Source organism: Rhipicephalus microplus, unplaced genomic scaffold, assembly GCF_043290135.1.
Source record: "Rhipicephalus microplus isolate Deutch F79 unplaced genomic scaffold, USDA_Rmic scaffold_12, whole genome shotgun sequence".
Taxonomy (NCBI): Eukaryota; Metazoa; Arthropoda; class Arachnida; order Ixodida; family Ixodidae; genus Rhipicephalus; species Rhipicephalus microplus.
In genome coordinates, this window is record NW_027464585.1 from 22642067 (window position 1) to 22661886 (window position 19820).

The 19820-nt window shown below is 48.7% G+C and overlaps 1 protein-coding gene across 1 annotated transcript in view; it reads left to right on the plus strand.

Annotated features, from left to right (window-relative positions):
* The window catches only part of LOC119166691 (dipeptidyl peptidase 1), a 245086-nt gene that overhangs the window by 92768 nt on the left and 132498 nt on the right, over positions 1–19820 (plus strand). Inside the window, exon 4 of the mRNA XM_037418012.2 lies at positions 17090–17254. Coding sequence (XP_037273909.2) covers positions 17090–17254 — 165 coding nt within the window. The remainder of the gene's footprint in view (positions 1–17089; positions 17255–19820) is intronic.

Here is a 19820-nt window from a genome sequence, read left to right on the forward strand (position 1 = left end):
CTTATTATATATATATATATATATATATATATATATATATATATATATATATTGTGAGCGTAGTCACCGACTCTTCTTTACCAATTGTACGTGTCATCATCATTTCTATAATTTCCTCATCTGTAGATATCATTATCAGTGTGTGCCAGCTCGAGCTCGCCTCGAATAAAGCTCTTCCTAATAAGTGGTGGACGGTGCTCCTCGATCCCCAAGTCCTCTCGCACGTTTCCACTGGAGCTCCGCTGGGGTCATCGTCTACTACCACCTGACATGGCAGTGCAAGACAATCCTGGTCCATCCAACACCACCAGCCCAGTGCAGCCTCCACCGTCGACCCTGGCCATCCACAGCCACCAGCGTGATCCACCAGTATTCTCAGGTCTCAAAGGGGATGACGTTGAAGAATGGCTACACACCTACGACCTTGTCGGCGAGTTGAAGAGGTGGGATTCTCTACACAAGTTGCGTACGGTCCCTTTCTACCTAACTGATGTTGCCGAAACCTGGTTTTGGAACCACCTCCAAGATCTTCCCGACTGGGACACGTTCAGACGGCAACTCCGTCAGATTTTCGGTTCCCCCAGTGTTCGCGCTGAAGCAGCAACAAAGAAGCTTGCTGAACGCATTCAGCTGGCGAGTGAATCATACACCTCGTACATTGAGGATGTTCTTGTAAGCGTGTAAATTCAGCTATGCCTCAAAGCGAACAAATACGCCATATTATCAAATGCATAAATACCATTGCATTCAACGCCCTTGCGTCGCCAAACCCTACCACGACTCAAGATGGCATCACCATTTGTCAGAGACTAGAAGAACTTCAGTCTCTTCGTCTTTGCTATGATGCCTCGGACATTCGTCTTCAAGCGGCCCTCGACATTCGTGCCCTGGTCCGCGACGTCGTTCGTGAGGAGCTTCATGGGCGCTGCTCTTCTTGCGCCCCACCGTCTACTTTAGCCTCTGCTCGAACCAACTTGCGGGACATCATTAGGCAAGAGATTACATCTGCGTCACATTCACCTTGTTCCGCCGAATCAAGACCTCGTCAGGTACCAATGTACGCAGAAGTCGCCGCGCTCTCAGCACCCACCACTATCCCAGCGGCCACACCAGGCGGCCATGTACCTGTGGCGTCAGTGCCACCACCGATGCGCCCACGGCCGTATTACGCCATGCCACGTCCTCAACGCCCAATCTGTTATTATTGCAGCTATAGGGGTCACATATCTCACTTTTGCCGAAGACGTCAACAGGACGAGCAACGTGGCAATGCTCCAGAGGAACGCGGACACTTCAGTCCACTCATGAACTACCAGCGCACACCTTACCGGTCTTCTTTTCAGCATTCGCCCTCTCCACCTTAGAGTAGTGGTCTGCCTGTGAACTCCCGCGAGTCTCGCCGCCGCTCACCATCTGCCAATCGCCGTTCCGTGTCGCCTCTGCGACCCGCCTGCGATGTTCCGAATGCCCACTCGGAAAACTTCCCAATGCAGTTTTAGGGGGGGAAACTGCATCCACCGGGCAACCAGCAATTCCTCCAGACAGACCATTGAACTTGTTAACAGTGTTAGTCGAAGGTATACGCGTCGAAGCTCTAGTGGATACTGGCGCTGCTATTTCCATTATTCGCTCTGACCTTTGCTCTCGTCTCCGCAAAGTAACAACACCTTACTCGGGCCCGTCTCTCCGTGCTGCGACGAACGCCATTTGTCGCCCACTCGCCCAGTGTACCGTTCGTGTTTTCATAGACGGTATTCGTCATCATATTGCTGTGGCAGTTCTCGGTGAGTGCACCCACGAACTCATTTTGGGGTGGGATTTTCTGTCGTCTGCCCGCGCGTCTATATCTTGTCGTCAGCGCCTCATCCACCTCAATCCCACCGACTCTACTGTGTCGGAACCCGAAGAGCGCATTCGTCTCGTCACCACTTCAGATTATGTTCTTTGGCCATCCCAAGAAGAAGTAATTAGCGTTGATTGCAGCAACATTGTGGATGGCGACGTGCTTCTACTACCTTTTGGCCACACGGTACATCGAGGAATTCTGATCGTTCCAGGCCTTGTTCGTTTTTCTGAAGGGTCTGCTTTTATTACTGCGTTAAATCAGACCCCCGAACCCTTTTTTCCCCTGTGAATCAACAGTAACATGCGCTATTGACCCGCGTCCCGTTGTAATTGTTGCCCTTTCAAGTCAAGAAGACCTACCAGAGCCAAGCACGCCGCCACTCAACTCTCCCACTCCTCTATAGGTGACGATGCGCCCTTATCTGACAGCTGCCCAGAGTCAAGAATTGCTGAATTTATTGAACAGACATCAGCCTTTGTTTGATGTTCATTCCACTATCCTTGGTGTGAAAACTTCTGCGACTCACCGAATTCAGACTGACGGCTCCCGAATAATTCACCGGCACCCATACCGCGTGTCTCTCGCAGAAAGGAAGATAATCGAGGAAAACAAATCAGACATGCTTTGACGGAATATCATACGTTCTTCCTCGAGTCTATGGTCTTCGCCAGTTGTGTTGGTGCAAAAGAAAGACAGAACGGTACGTTTTTGCGTTGATTACGGGGCACTGAACAAAATAACGCGCAAAGATTTTTACCCTCTCCCACGAATTGATGACACACTAGATCCGTTGCATGACGCAGAGTATTTTTCGAGCCTTGACCTGCGATCAGGCTACTGGCAATTGCCAGTGTCCGAATCTGACAAAGAGAAGACGGCTTTTATCACCCCAGATGGGCTATATGAATTTAACATAATGCCTTTTGGACTTTGTAACGCGCCTGCTACCTTCGAACGTATGATCGACAGCGTACTGCGTGACCTGAAGTGGAAAACCTGTTTATGCTACCTAGACGACATCATAGTGTTTTTGTCTACCTTTTCACAACATTTACAACGTCTAGAAGAAGTCCTAGGTTGCCTTGCAAAAGCTGGTTTACAGCCGAATACGAAAAAATGCACGTTCGCAAGCAAGACGATCAAGGTTCTAGGGCACTTAGTCAGCAAAGACGGTATTCGACCGGATTCTGAAAAGCTTGCCGCCGTCGTCGAGTTTCCCCGTTCGTTGCGTCAAAAAGACCTGCGCAGTTTTCTTGGCCTGGAATCCTACTTTCGGTGCTTCATACGCAATTTCGCAAGGCTTGCCTCTCCGCTCCATCAACTGCTTGCAAGTAACAGGGCATTCGTCTCGTCCGAAGAATGTGAAAAGGCTTTCCTGGCGTTAAAGCAAGGCCTGACATCTGACCCGGTATATGTCATTTCGATCCAGGTGCACCCACAATTCTTCACACTGACGCCAGTGGTCATGGTCTCGGTGGCGTTCTACTGCAGCGTGACAACACCGCACGCGAACGTGTCTTCGCTTACGCCAGTCATGCATTGACTGCTGCCAAGAAAAATTACACAATAACCGAACAAGAGTGTCTTGCTGTTGTATGGGCGGTACAAATATATCATCCATACCTCCACGGCCGCCACTTCACAGTCGTCCCCGACCACAACGCATTGTGCTGGCATCCGTCGCTGAAGAACTTATCAGGTCATCTTGGCCGCTGGATGCTTCGTTAACAAGAGCACAACTTTGATGTCGTCTACAGGTCTGGTAAGAAGCACCAAGATGATGTTCTGTCTCGCAGCCCTCTACCCAACCGTAAAACCCACCGTCACCAATTTCTACCGCAGCATTACCCATCGCAGGTCTCAGTTGGCTAAATTCCGGCCGCCCTTCTACCCTTGTGTTCCATCAACGCGTTGACCCTTACTTCCGCTCCATAATACCACGCTTCGAAGGTACATCCACTCCCCCGAACACTCGACTTCGCCGACAACTGGAACAATTCAAGCTTCACAATGGTGTTTTACATCGCTACAATTACCACGTTGAAGGAAACAAATAGTTCCCCGTTATACCACGTTGTCTACAACGTCAGGTTCTTGAGACATTCCATGATGACCCTGCTGCTGGGCATCACGGCTATCACAAAACGTACGGCAAAATACGCAGTCGGTTCACCTGGCCTGGCCTCTCATCCGCGATTGCCAAATATGTTTCTTCGTGTGCCTTATGTGAACGGCGGAAACGACCCACTACTGCTTCTTCTGGCTTTCTCCAACCTCTTTCTTGTCCCACTTTGCCATTCGAAATCGTCGGGATAGACTTGTACGGTCCCCTTTCCATGACCTCCAATGGAAATCGTTGGATTGTAACGGCTGTTGACCACCTCACTCGTTACGCGAAAACCGCTTCACTGCACGCTAGTACAGCCACCGAAGTAGCTGTTTTTTTTTCTGCATAACATAATTTTATGCCATGCAGCTCCACGTGTTCTGCTCAGCGACCGCGGCAAGGTCTTTCTTTCCTCTATTGTTGCTGAGGTTCTACGCGCCGCCAACACCATACACAAAACAACTTCTACTTATCATCCTCAAACAAATGGCTTGACGGAACGCTTTCATCGTACCCTCTCGGACATGATATCCATGTACGTTAACCCTGACCACACGAACTGGGACGCCATTTCGCCATTCGTAACGTTCGCCTACAATACAGCTACGCAACGCACCACCAGCTTTTCTCCCTATTTTCTGGTCCATGGCCGCTCTCCAAGTGTAACTCTGAACGTCTCCTTCCTTTCGGCTCCTGCTACCTCAGCAGGCCCTTTATCCGCACATTTTTTGTCTCGCCACGAGCACTGCCGTCATCTGGCCCGAATCTACACCGGCATCCCTCAGGAAGCTCGCAAGTCTCGCTACGACTCAACTCACCATGCTGTCACCTTTTCCCCAAGAGACTAAGTTCTTCTGTGGACTCCCGTGCGTGTGCCCGGCTTATGTGAAAAATTCCTCAGTCGTCCTATAGCGCCTTATACGGAGATTGAACAAACGTCCCCCGTTAATTACTGTCTCACCACTTAACGCTCCCTCTGACCACCGTTGCCGTGGGACAGAAATGCTGCACGTTTCTCGGCTGAAACTGTACACCCGACGCAATTCCTAATATTGTCTCTCGCGCGGCCAGGAGGCCACTTCAAGTGTGACGGGGTAGCGTTGTCACCAACTCTTCTTTATCAATTGGACGTGTTATCATCATTTCTATAAATTCCTCATCTGTAGATATCATCATCAGTGTGTGCCAGCTCGAGCTCGCCTCGAATAAAGCTCTTCCTCATAATATATATATATATATATATATATATATATATATATATATATATATATATATATATATATATATATATATATATATACAAGACGGCCCTGGGCCTATACCCCCACACCAACACGGAACGCATGCTCGCGTTGGTACTTCACAACACTCTGAGAGAAATCGCAGAAGCCTAGCGAACGGCACAGTATCATCGTCTGTTCCAGACCAGGACGGGAAGAACGATACTACAACGCATCGGAATCAACGCACCAGGGATGACCCTGGAAGTAGCAAAGAAGCTACCTCGGGACGTTCGCCAAAGACTGAGGGTACCACCCTTATTCGAAGCTGATGCATCCGCAAGTACACTTACAAAAAAGAATGGCGAACGCCACGGTCCTCACAAAAAGACATACCAGCGATCCGCGTGCGTATTGCGTGGACGTGGTGACGTATTCCTCCCGGCCAAACACGTACGCAGCAGGAGTCATTGCAGCAGATACCGAAATATTCACAACTTTGGGAGGCAAACTCCACGCAAGCCGAGGAGCTTGCAATTGCACTAGCACTGGCGATCCTGCATCGCCGCATGGTCCTCAGCGACTCCAAGCCGGCAATAGTCAACTTTGCAGCAGACATTGTCCATGAAACCACCGAAAAAGTATGTTTAATGATAACAAGACTGGAAACCAACATTGCCGTCAAGTGATTTCCTGCGCACGCTGGGAAGCTAGACGGGGGCCTGAACTGCAACGAGTAGGCATGCAAATAGGGATGCACACACGCTAACTAGCGGCAAGTCTTCGTCAACACATTCCTCGGAGCCGGAATGACCCGATGCCGAAGAGTATTCTGTCACAACATATGGCGACGCCTCCACTCACCACCTCACCATGACCTACAACTCAGCGAAGCAGCCACACTACGGCAGTTGCAAGTTCAAGCCATATGCACGTCATCTGGGCAAAGCACGCTGGCCTTGAGGTATACTCCACAGATATATTCCAACACTGCAAGATTGCGCGAAACGCACAGAGACACCTCCTCTGGGTCTGTACAGCACCACCGGGTAACGAAGAAGCAATGCCAACTACCATATGCAGAAAAATTATGAGCGAAGAGTCAGGCAACCAAAAAGACGTAGTCCAGCACGTTCTTAGCATTTTGGAACGCCAGCGGCCGAAAGCGGCACCACCATGAGTTTGACGCGAGTAGGTTGCTGCTACGGGACGTCCGAGTCGCTAGTATCTCGCTTTAATTCTCCTACCTCTTCCCCCTTTATGCCGGATGGACAATAAGGTTGTTTCGCTCACTCACTAACCAACTGGAAGCAATTTGTGCATTTTGATAACTTATCCTCCAACCTCTTCCCAGCCCTGCCTGGCATGCCCCAGGGTACCGTCCTCGGGCCTCTCTTATTCCCTTTCGACATTCCATTTTCTATAAAATCTCACATTCGCCTTTTTGCGGACGATTGTGTCCTTTATCAACCTATTGATCGCTCCACATTTATTTCTTCCCTACAGCGTGACCCTCTACGCATTCAAGAGTGGTGTAGCACCTGGTTGATATCACTTATTACGAATAAGACATTGCTCAGTTCTTTCCATCGTCGCAATAACTACGTACTGGCTACTTATACCATCAACAACTGTCGTAAAGCTGCTACTAACTCGATCAGATACCTAGGTGTCCATCTTTCAAGTGACCTGTCGTGGGGTGACCAGATAGATCACAAAACTCGCTCCGCTAACCATGCCCTTGATTACATATGCCGTAACATTTTTCTGGCACCACCTTTTGATAAACTACCCTCGGATATCGCCATTGTCAGTCATGAGCTTGAATATGAATCTTTCATATTTGACCCCCACCAAACTAATCACATTAAAACTAGGGGTTGTCCAAAACCAAGTAGAGAGGTTCATTGCTTCAGATTACTCCCGTTACTCCAGCATTTCTAACCTAAAAACCAGTTAAAAACTTTCTACCCTCGCTCTTCGTCATCGTATGGCACGTCTCTGTCTTTTCCAGAAATATTTTCATTCAGCCACACGTGACAACGAGCTCATCAAACCAGTCCGTCGAGGTCGTCGCACTAGCCATCTAAAGGCTTTGATCTTGCCACGTGCTCACACGACATCATTTCAGCAGTCATTCTTCATGCGCACCGCCCAATACTGCAATGGCCTTCCACAAGGCGCAGCTATGAGCTGCAACTCTGCAAGCTTAGGGAACGCCATCTAAGAAGCTGACTCAACTGTATCTTGATTATCATTTTGATGCTGCCTTTTTTATGTCGCCCACTCCTCATGTAAAATTTCATTAGGAACCTTTGAGAATATAATGAATAATATATATTGCCATGTTCCTTTCCTCAAGTTTTGGTTCAGCGCAAACGGTGCCTACGATGTTCGAGAAGCTTCGAGGCTTTAGTAGATTGTTTATTTTTTTTTTGAGGTTACGCCCACATTGGGAACATCACAGAATATTCGGGAACCCACGTCGCCACCAGGTTTTGTTGCCGCTCACATGGTGGTCTAGTGGCTAAGGTACTCGGCTGCTGACCCGCAGGTCGCGGGATCAAACCCCGGCAGTGGCTACTGCAATTCTGATGGTGGCAGAAATGTTGTAGGCCCATGTACTCAGATTCGGGTGCGCGTTAAAGAAACCCTGGTGGTCGAAATTTCCGGAGCCCTCCACTGCGGCGTCTCTCATAAGTATATGGTGGTTTTGGAACGCTAAAACCCACAAACCAATCAATCGAATCGTGATAAGACCAAAATATCCAATGCCAAGGGTATGAATGCCAGCACGTTTCATCGCTTGTCAGTTGATCGACGGCCGACGCTCTGTTTGCCGCTATCAGAGCTAGTGTCTCACTTTACTTTTCGGTGGCCACAAGTTCGGCCCGAATAAACAGTTTCTCCTTCGACGTGGAGTCGGCTCTCTTCGTTCACGTTAAGATCCGATGACTCTCTCTCTCTCTCTCTCTCTCTCTCTCTCTCTCTCTCTCTCTCTCTATATATATATATATATATATATATATATATATATATATATATATATATATATATATATATATATATATATATATATATATATATATTGTTATGGCGTTTATTAGCCGGCACACAGCGAGTCTACACCATGGCGACAGTAACGGCCAAAACACGGGGTCTCCGCGCGAGCGGCGTTCTCTTTGGGCAGACCCACTAGAAAGCACATAAGAGTTCGACCCACTTCAGTGTTCGGCGGCTTCTGTACAATTACCCCGGGGTCGAAGAGGGAGCCGCCTGGCGACCTAACAGCTTGTCACTACGAGCGGGTCATAGTAAGCCTTCAGACGCTCCACGTTGACTATGTCGCGCCCGCGGCGGCGCATGTCCGAAGATTGTTCAATTGGCTCGATAAGATAGTTGACCGGAGATGTGCGCTCGATCACACGGTAGGGACCTTCATATTTCGGGAGTAGTTTGGAAGAAAGGCCAGCTACAGAGGTCGGGATTGAGAGCCATACAAGGGAACCAGGAAGGAAGGTGGGCTCAGAAGTGGCGGAGCCATCACGAATACTCTTCTGCCGCTCTTGCTCATGCGTCGTAAAAGTCTTGGCAAGCTCGCGACACTCTTCAGCAAGCCTGGCGGTCTCGGAAATAGGTGTACACTCAGATGGGTCCGGCGTGTACGGGAGTATCGTGTCGATGGTGTGTGACGGGTGCCTTCCGTACAGCAAAAAGAAAGGTGAAAAACCAGTCGTGCTCTGAGGGGCGGTGTTGTAGGCGTAAGTGACGAAGGGCAGTATGGTATCCCAATTCGTGTGGTTGGCGGCGACGTACATCGACAGCATGTCGCCTAGGGTGCGGTTAAAGCGTTCGGTCAGACCATTCGTCTGCGGGTGGTAAGCAGTAGTTTTGCGGTGGACAGAATGGCACTCAGTGAGAATGGCATCGACGACTTCTGACAAGAAGACACGGCCTCGATCGCTGAGAAGCTCCTGGGGTGGACCGTGGCGCAATATAAATCGATGTAGTAGGAAGGACGCAACATCACGCGCAGTAGCCGCAGGGAGAGCGGCGGTTTCGGCGTATCGCGTTAAATGATCTACGGCGACGATGGCCCAGCGGTTGCCAGTGGACGTCAGAGGAAGTGGTCCGTACAAATCGATACCTATGCGCCCAAACGGACGGTCAGGGCAAGGTAGCGGTTGCAGACCGGCTGGTGACATGTGTGCGGACGGTTTGCGGCGTTGGCAAGCGAGACAGGAGCGAACGAACTGCTGGACGTAGCGGTACATCCCGCGCCAGAAGTAGCGTTGTCTAATGCGATGGTAGGTTTTGAATACCCCAGAGTGCGCGCACTGTGGATCAGAATGGAAGGATTCACATATCTCCGACCGCAGACTGCGGGGTATCACGAGTAGCCACTGCCGGCCATCGGCGTCGTAATTGCGTCGATGTAGGAGGCCGTCACGAATGGCGAAATGGTGAGCTCGACGACGCAAGGCACGCGTGGATGGCGTTGCGGACGGATCAGAGAGCAAGTCGATCAGTTGGGCGATCCAATTATCCTTTCGCTGTTCGGTAGCGATGATGTCAACATCAATGGCAGAAACAACAACCGAGGATACTGAGCAGAGCACGTTAGCTTCAGGCAGAGGGGAGCGCGAGATGGCGTCGGCGTCAGCATGCTGGCGTCCGTTGCGGTAGAGGACGCGGATGTCGTAGTCTTGTAAGCGAAGAGCCCAACGGGCGAGGCGGCCTGAGGGATCCTTCAATGATGACAGCCAGCATAGTGCATGATGGTCAGTGACGACATCGAATGGGCGACCATACAAATAAGGTCGAAACTTTGTAAGAGCCCAGACGATCGCCAGGCACTCTTTTTCCGTGACGGTGTAGTTTGTCTCGGCTCTTGTGAGCGTACGGCTTGCATATGCCACAACATAATCAGGGAACCCGGGTTTGCGCTGCGCCAGGACAGCGCCGAGGCCTACACCACTGGCATCCGTGTGCACTTCTGTTGGGGCCGTAGGGTCATAGTGGCGGAGAATGGGAGGAGACGTCAACAAGTGGCGGAGCTTCAAGAACGCGTTGTCGCACTCTGACGACCACGAATTGAGGGGCCCGTTACTTCCGAGGAGCTTCGTCAGCGGTGATATAATCGTGGCGAAGTTTCGTATAAAGCGTCGGAAGTATGAGCACAGGCCCACGAAACTACGCAGTTCTTTGACGGACGCAGGTTTTGGGAATTCGGCCACGGCCCGAAGCTTGGCTGGGTCAGGAAGAATGCCATCCTTGGACACGACGTACCCTAGGACGGTGAGTTGGCGTGCTGCAAAGCGGCACTTCTTCAGATTTAGTTGCAAGCCGGCATTGCTCACACGTGCGAAAACTTCTTTTAGACGTTGGAGATGGGTGGAGAAATCTGGAGCGAAGACAACAACGTCATCGAGGTAACACAAGCACGTGTGCCATTTCAAGTTGCGCAGTACGGTGTCCATCATGCGCTCAAATGTCGCAGGTGCATTACACAGACCAAACGGCATGACGTTGAATTCGTACAAGCCGTCGGGTGTGATGAAGGCAGTCTTCGGTCGAGCGTCATCAGCCAGGGGTACTTGCCAGTACCCCGAGCGCAGATCGAGAGAAGAAAAAAATTGGGCTCCGTGAAGGCTGTCAATTGCGTCGTCGATGCGCGGCAGTGGGTAGACATCCTTGCGAGTGATCTTATTGAGCCGTCTGTAGTCCACACAGAACCGCACAGAACCATCTTTCTTCGCAACAAGAACAACAGGAGACGCCCATGGACTGTCCGAGGGCCGAATGACGTCGCGTCGGAGCATATCGTCAACCTGCTCGTTAATTTGCCGGCGTTCAGCAGGCGACACGCGGTATGGACGTTGCCGTAATGGTGGATGGGCACCAGTGTCAATACGATGCGTAACAGTGGACGCGCGACCGAAAGAACTTCGCCCGACATCGAAAGAAGAACGGTATTCTTGCAACAGGTCTAGAAGCTGGGAACGCTGCACTGACGTAAGGTTGTCATCAATGAATGGGCCAAATACATCAGGAGATGATGGGTCAGAAGTAGAAACAGCACTGATGGTACGTGAATCGGGACAACGCGAGTCTTCGGGTACGTCCAGGACTTGTGCGTCGTCGACTGCTTCCACTCTGCCGAGACATTCCCCTTGAACCAAGGTAACAGTGTACGGGGATGGGTTGGTCACAAAAATAGCGGCGTTGCCTTGGGTGATTTCCACGGTCGCGAAAGGTACTAGCAACCCTTTCCTCCTGGAAGCACGGTAGGATGGCGAAACAAGTGCAATTGTGTCGGAGAGACCGGTGCAGTAGACCGATACGCCCATCGTCGAGCTTGGAGGCACTATAGTATCGTCTTTCACAAGAATCTTGTTCAGTGTCGAGGGACCGTCTTCTGGCGTCAAATGCGAGAAGGGCGAGAGTTCAATTTCGGCGGCGGCACAATGAATGACGGCGTCGTTGCGGGAGAGAAAATCCCATTCCAAGATGACGTCATGAGAGCATGCAGGAATAATGATGAATTGGGCGACATACAGAACGTCCTGAACGACAACGCGAGCTGTGCAGCCTGCTGTAGGATTAATACGATGTGAGCTAGCGGTACGAAGGGACAGTCCAGAAATCGGCGTCGTCACTTTTCGAAGCAAGCGGCAAAGATTTTCGCTCATAACTGATACCGCAGCTCCAGTGTCAATAAGAGCAGATGCATGAACACCGTCCACAAGCACGTCAATGACATTAGATGGGCGGCTCTGAGGGCTTTCACAATGCGATAGCGTCGCAGTCCTTGCCTCTGGGACTGCGACGACTAGTTTTCCCGCTCATGAGCAGAAGAACTTGGCCGCATGGGGGACAGAGACCGACGTCGTGGAGACGGCGACCTTCGAGCAGACGGACCTGGGCGAGACGACAGTGGCACAGACGGCAGTTCCTCGTTATACGAACGGCTAAGGTGGCCAGCAACAGGAGAAGTGGGAGCCGGCTGTAGTCGAGAGCAATAACGGGCTACGTGACCGGCGTAACCGCAAGCAAAGCAGATGGGCCGGTTGTCGGGTGTGCGCCATCGGTTTGCCGGGGTGGGTCTCGCCCGGAACGGTGTCTGGAAAGGCTGCATGGTGGGCTGAAAATGAGGCTGAGGGGTTGCGCCAACATATGCAGCCGGCATACCCGCTGCAAAGGACGGAGGTCGTGCGGCAGCTTCGGCGTAAGTCACTGGTGCAGGCGCTTGAATGACTGGAGGCGGCCTTGCGACCACTTGGGCGTAACTTGGGGGTGCAGGGGCCGGAAGTTGTTGTGGGTGGTACGCAGGCATGACCTCCGCTATTTCCTGCTCAATCGCTCGGCGGATGGGTGGAAGAATGGTAGTGTCCGATTGTTGAGCAGCCGGTGGGTGGGCAAAGGGCAGGAGAGAGAACTGCCGCGCGATTTCCTCACGTATGAAGGACTTGAGATCTGCCAGCAGTGCCACCTGATCACAGCTCGCTTCCAAGCCTGCAAGCCCTGCATCTCGTGGTGTGGAGCGACGGGTCATCGAACGCTGCCGGCGGAGCTCCTCGTAGCTCTGGCACAGCGTGATGACCTCAGCTACTGTGCCTGGGTTTTTGGCAAGCAGCATCGTGAAGGCATCATCGTCAATGCCCTTCATGACGTTCCGGATCTTGTCTGATTCGGGCATGCTGTCGTTCGACTTCTTGCACAAGTCCAGGACATCTTCAATGTAACTGGTGAATGACTCACCGGCCTGCTGAGCGCGTTCGCGTAAGCGCTGCTCGGCTTGCAGCTTGCGAACGGCAGGGCGGCCAAAAACGTTGGTGATAGCAGTCTTGAAACCGGACCAGGTTGCAAACTCGGACGCGTGGTTGGTGTACCACAAACTTGCAACGCCCGCAAGGTAGAACACCAAGTTTGTCAACTTGCCGTCCTCGTCCCATTTGTTGTGGACGCTCACGCGCTCGTAAATGGCCAGCCAGTCCTCCACGTCAGTGCCATCGGCGCCCGTGAAGATGGGTGGATCGCGGATCCTGGGGACACCGGGACATGGGGGTGGCATGGGAGGAGGCGTTTGCTGAGAGGCGTCGTGGGACATGGTAGATTGCAGCGTACGTGAGCGTAGTTCCAAGGGCATCGAAGGGGATCGTAGCACTCTCCACCAATTTGTTATGGCGTTTATTAGCCGGCACACAGCGAGTCTACACAATGGCGACAGTAACGGCCAAAACACGGGGTCTCCGCGCGAGCGGCGTTCTCTTTGGGCAGACCCACTAGAAAGCACATAAGAGTTCGACCCACTTCAGTGTTCGGCGGCTTCTGTACAATATATATATATATATATATATATATATATATATATATATATATATATATATATATGCTGTCAACGGCAAGTTATCGTTCCAACAACTTTTCTTTCTTCACATTCACCTTACAATTCGGTCTAATCATCATCAGCCTGACTACGTCCACTGCAGAACAAAGGCCTCTCCCATGTTCGGCCAGTTAACCCGGTCCTGTGCTTGCTGCTGCCAATTTATACCCGCAAACTTCCTAATCTCATCTGCCCACCTAACCTTTTGTCTACCCCTAACCCGCTTTCCTTCTCTGGGAATCCAGTTAGTTACCCTTAAGGGCCAGCGGTTATCCTGTCTACGCGCTACATGCCCGGCCCATGTCCATTTCCTCTTCTTTATTTCAACTATGATATCCATAACCCCCGTTTGTCCCCTAATCCACTCTCCTCTCTTCTTGTCTCTTAAGGTTACACCTGCCATTTTCCTTTCCATTGCTCGCTGCGTCGTCCTCAATTTAAGCTGAACCCTCTTTGTGAGTCTCGAGGTTTCTGCTCCGTAGCTAAGTACCGGCAAGATACAGCTGGTATATACCTTCCTCTTAAGGGATTATGGTAATCTACCTGTCATAATTTGAGCGTGCTTGCCGAATGTGCTCCACCCCATTCTTATTCTTCTAGTTACTTCAATCTCGTGGTTAGGCTCTGCGGTTATTACCTGCCCTAAGTAGACATAGTCTTTTACAACTTCAAGTGCACTATTACCTATCTCGAAGCGCTGCTCCTTTCCGAGGTTGTTGTACATTACTTTCGTTTTCTGCAGATTAATTTTAAGACCCACCTTTCTGCTCTCCTTGTGTAACTCCGTAATCATGAGTTGCAATTCGTCTAATTCGGTCTAATAACCTCCCCTATATTTTCCTTGGCATTATTGTCTGTAAGATTTCATTATTGTTGTGTCTAAACGTGGAAACACGAGCCCTTAACTAAACATTTTCACACACACACACTCATATATATATATATATATATATATATATATATATATATATATATATATATATATATATATATATATATATATATATAACAGACAGTAATGCCAAGAAATGTACAGGAGAAGTTATTATTATTAAAAGTGGATGAAAAAATAACCAGCCGTGATCAGGAACGGCTGGTTATTTTTTCATCCACTTTTCTTTCTTCTTATTTCCATTCCAGTGGTTCTAATAACTTCCTCTGTACATTCCTTGGCATTACTGTCTGTTATATCTCATTAATAGTGTGTTAAAACACGGAAAAACGAGCCTTTAGGTATACACTTCTTTCCCTTATATATATATATATATATATATATATAAATAAATATATATATATATATATATATATATATATATATATATATATATATATATATATTTAACGAGGTCATGCCCCCTTCCCCTAGCAAACACCTAAAGAAGTAGTCGTGCACCACGAAAAAAAAATTGCGGTCTTTCCTAAGCAACGATTTGAACAAAAAATGTTTATTACTATCTGAAAAACACCCTAACAATACAGATGTAACAGTTGATGTGTCACTTTACAGGTGCGTGCCAAAGAACCATTCACTCTGTCGAATATGAGATTACTTCATGAAACTAAAAATGGTAACGGCCATAGCAAATGTTCAGAAAAGGACGAGCCGCCGTTTGCGTGGCGATGCCCCTCGCTGACCAGTTCTCTATTTAAACACCTATCTCCTCCTTTCTAATTATCTGGCAAATTCCCATTGCTATGATAGGAATTTTAAGGACGTAATTGTGCATGTAAAAGTGAAATGGCGTTGTACTGCGCAAGTAGGACCTTGCTCCCATTTATGATGCAAGGCATGCTAACACCTACAAAATGACGGTGGTCTAGTGGCTAAGGTACTCGGCTGCTGACCCGCAGGTCGCGGGATCAAATCCCGGCTGTGGCGGCTGCATTTCTGATGGAGGCGAAAATGTCTTAGGCCCGTGTACTCAGATTTGGGTGCACGTTAAAGAACCCCAGGTGGTCGAAATTTCGGGAGCCCTCCACTACGGCGTCTCTCATAATCAAATAGTGCTTTTGGGACGTTAAACCCCACAAATAAATCAACATAATAATTAAAAGAACCGGAATTTATTAGGTCCATCATACAAAAACTTGTTTTACCTACACTAGTAAACGTTATTTACACGATCGAATGTTCACATTGTCGTAAACTCTACTTTGGCGAAACAGGGCAGCCTGCTATTATTACATTAAACGTTAAACGGTAATATTAAATTAAATGGCAAAGAAATTACCGAAAGCAGTGGAACAGCATTTTGTTGTACCAGGACACAACTTCGACGAACGAAAACTTCGCATACTTCAGTCGACCTTCCCGTCCGCAAGAGACAGAAAATGTGACGTCGTACTTTAATCACAAGTCTAATATACTGTTTCTAAAGGAACTGTTGAATATATTCCGCATGGTACATACACAAAAAGCCAGTGCGGGTTAGGCTTCGTCTAGAAACTTCAAACCTTTCATTGTTAACGTCTGATAACTGGTTCGACAGTCGGGATTCAGCGACACGTGTACATCCCCACGTCTTCGTTATTTTGTTTTGATGTACGAAGCCCGTGTTCCATCATTATTCCTACAACTCGCCACAGCAACCCCTCCCCGCACTCTCACAACCCCGTGTCTAATGTTGCTCCCCTCCTTCATTGGGATGGAGGAGAGGGTGCAAAGCGTAGACACTCTAGCGGCAAAAAAAATCACTTCTGTTCTAGCCTTAAGGAAGACAAGTCCACCTGTAGAAACGTTGGCTCGACCTGTTCAGAGAATTTTCATTAGACACCTCCATCTCCCCATCCTACTGTTTTTTTAAAGACGATAGTCTTTCTTGGGGGCCTTCGACGGAAAAATTTTGGTTTGTCTGTCTGCCTGTCTCTCTGTACTTTTGTCTGTTAGTCTGCCCAAACGATACCACAAACGGCATCAAACGGCCACTCCATCCGCAGCGCCGACCAATATTTCTCAAGGTTTAGCGTTTATAGTTGTGCGATTGTCAGTTCAAAAAGCAAACTTTGCTCATATTTGAGGTACCATATCAACATATCTATGTTTCGTATGTCTGTATTTATACTAGAAGAGGACACACAAAAAACACGCTAAAGACTGTAGCGTTTAATGCGCTTCGCTGACAGTGCAACGCGATGCTCAAGAAGGTGTTTCCAACGCTTTGCTACGACGGAACGGTGGTGCCACCTGCCCGTCGCTTTGCATTCTACACCTTTTCACCTCCGTGACTGGCACGCATCTTTCTCCGCGGTCGCGCATGCCTTTGTTTTCGAAGATAACTGCCAGATAGCACTCGTGTCTAACGTGCCTAGATGCGCATGTTCGCCTCCGTTACACGCTCGAGGCACTCTAACGCAGCGCCTTCAGAATACCATTCACCAATTTTCTTGCGCAGAACATCAAATAAACCTGTTGTTCTCTCTCTCCAGACGCAAGACTATCGTCTTTCGACGACATTTACAGTGTAACATGTAGAATCGGGCCATCTTTCTTATGCGACCTAAATTTCTTTTATCCTCGTGCGTGACAGGAGGGAGATTGGTGACACCGTGGACCCATTCAACAGCGAAGAGTTCGTGGTGCTCGTCAACAAGGCGCAGAGGTCGTGGACGGCCAAGGTGCATGAGCCATTCCGGGGCAAGACCCTCAACCAGATGATGAGCATCCGTGGTGGACACCGCAACAGAAACTTCAGGTATATTGTTTCAGCAGCATTTCTGCTTTTCTCTGTAATTACCCGTTCCTCATTAACCAATAGACCTTTTTCAAGTACAGGAGTAACGCCAACGGGCGCGAAAACGCTCATGGAAAAAGTGTGTTCGCCCTTGCAACCACCACGACGTGCGCGCAGGCCTTACGCTTAAACTTTCTGTTTACGCCATGCCAGCGCTTCTCACATCAAGTAAACTTGGCAACTTGTGATACAATGCTTCGTAATTTTCTCGCTCAGTTTTTAGGTGCGATGTTCTCTCTAAGATTTCCACCTGTCCAACTTTTGAACCAGCTGAGTAGCTAATTATCATTATTCTTTAGCATCAATCTGCCTTCCGCGTAAACAAAAAAAAGTCAGTGTTGCCAAAAAGTCGAAGCCATGAATGCGATAGGAACAAATTCTAATGTTTTACGCAGCAAGACTAGGTTTTTTATGAGCAAAATTCATTGTAGCAAACATGTGCTTACTAAGTTACAAAGTTTCCTGCAACGCGGCTACTGTAGGTGAGCACAAGTTCCGTGCGTAGGAACCACACTGACGAAAAGCGCCTCCCGTGGGCAGCGCAAGCTGGTACTACGGTCTATACGTCATGTTTCGCCGTTGATGGCAGTTTGGTATGTGTAGAGCGCATCTGTGTGTGGACTGCTGCTCCAGATACACTTTTGGCACCTTTTTTACGTGTTAATAGCGCAGCCCATAGGAGCTCCCGCCTGCTGTGGCGGCAAGAGTCGCGCGCTGATTATTGCGGCGACAGTACGTCAACCATTGGCACCCCCCCCCCCCCCCGCCTTCCTTCTTCCCTCACGAGCTCAGCGCGTGCGCAGACGACCACGGCCATATATATATATATATATATATATATATATATATATATATATATATATATATATATATATGCGCGAATGCCCCGCCGGCAGCGCCAACGACAAAAACCAACCGGGACTGTTCGTAAATTGCTCTCGCAATACTACAACTTGGTTGCCTAAAGAGTGCAAGAATGGTCTATAATTCACGGATGCATTCGGACTCAATATCTATCGGCGCTGTTTACAATTTAATTGTAAGCTTCCGCTATTTAAAGAGGAGGTTTTAATGGCCCTCTTTAATATAAGATGCATTCACTAGATACGTGTGCGTCACTCGCACCGTAAAGGGTAGAAACGATATGCACCTATCGACCTTGCTCTGCATTGTAACTGGAGGTTGGTGTAAAATATTCGAAGAAAAAAGAAAGAAGTGCGAAAAAAATATAATCTGCTAACACTCACTCGCTATCGAAAGATTATTGCGCGTGTTAAAATAACAAACAAAAATCGGCGTGCATCGTGCATGTCACAAAGAAACACACAAATGCAAGCAACAAAGGCGCGCATGGTTGAAGTCGAATAATTAAGTTTAACGTAGAGGTCCTTGTGTTGTTACGATACCGAAGGTTAGCGTGAAGATTGTCAAAGCCTGGTGGTGTTCTTTATAATATGCCTTCGAGATTTCTCACGTGTTCTGGTTAGGGTGCCTGTGCATGATTACTTTGAGAAAAGTGAGGCATTGAGCTAGTTGGTTTTTGTGACTGAAAAAATTGCGCTGTGGAGAACGAAGTTATGGAGAAAAGAAGTAAACAGTCCAAGTGCAAACTATCAACTAAAGTTTATTGAACAAACTTGGAAGAACGAAGGCTACCAGGAAAAAGAAAGATCAGTTTACAAAGAGGGTGGGCCGCGGCTATCTTGCTCCGCTGTCTTCAGATCACGGTGTATATTCTTACACCGTGCTTCAGATGCTACGCGTGGGGGGATTATGATTACCAGATGTGGTGCTGATTCACAGTTCTCATGCTGATTAAACTGCTTTCTCTGGCTTTTGTTGAATTCGATTCCCGTAGGGGTTAGTGAAATGGAGCTGGAACTGACGCATGCGCTTCTTGGTCTCATATGTGAAAGTCGTTCCAAATTTCACGTGCAGTCTTATTTTCTTATTTGGTCAGAATTGTAGCTTTTTTTTCAAACACTGGGCTCCACTCACACTTCCTGCAGTGCCTAGAAAGGTTGCTTGTGATCGCTGTCTGCTGGCATGCATAGCGATGCTCCTTGAGCCACTCGTTGATCCGGCATCCCGATTAACCAACGTATGTCTTGCGACATGCCTGTGGGTATACGGGGCCTACTCCACATTCAACGAATTTTTTTATTATGATGTGTCCAGCTTTATTCTCTCTTCGCATCGGGATCGCTTACTTTTTGACACGTTCCTTTCAACTTGACTGGAGCTGAGAACACAACATTCAGCTCATGCCTGTCTCTTCTTCATATTATGGGATGCTTTGTGAACGTATGTGACCATTGCAGGCTCTTTGTCATGCTTGGCAATTTCTTTGCCTTTCTTTTGTTTTATCTGTTTTAGAATGTTTTCCTCAACTGATAACAGCACGCCTTTTGAGTAGCCACTTTCTCGTAGGCGCCGTACCTGCATGTTAAAGCTGTCATCGCTTCTGCGTGCGCAGGGTCTTCTGAGCGTGTGCAATGGCGCTCTCTACTAGTTTTGTGCCCGCAGA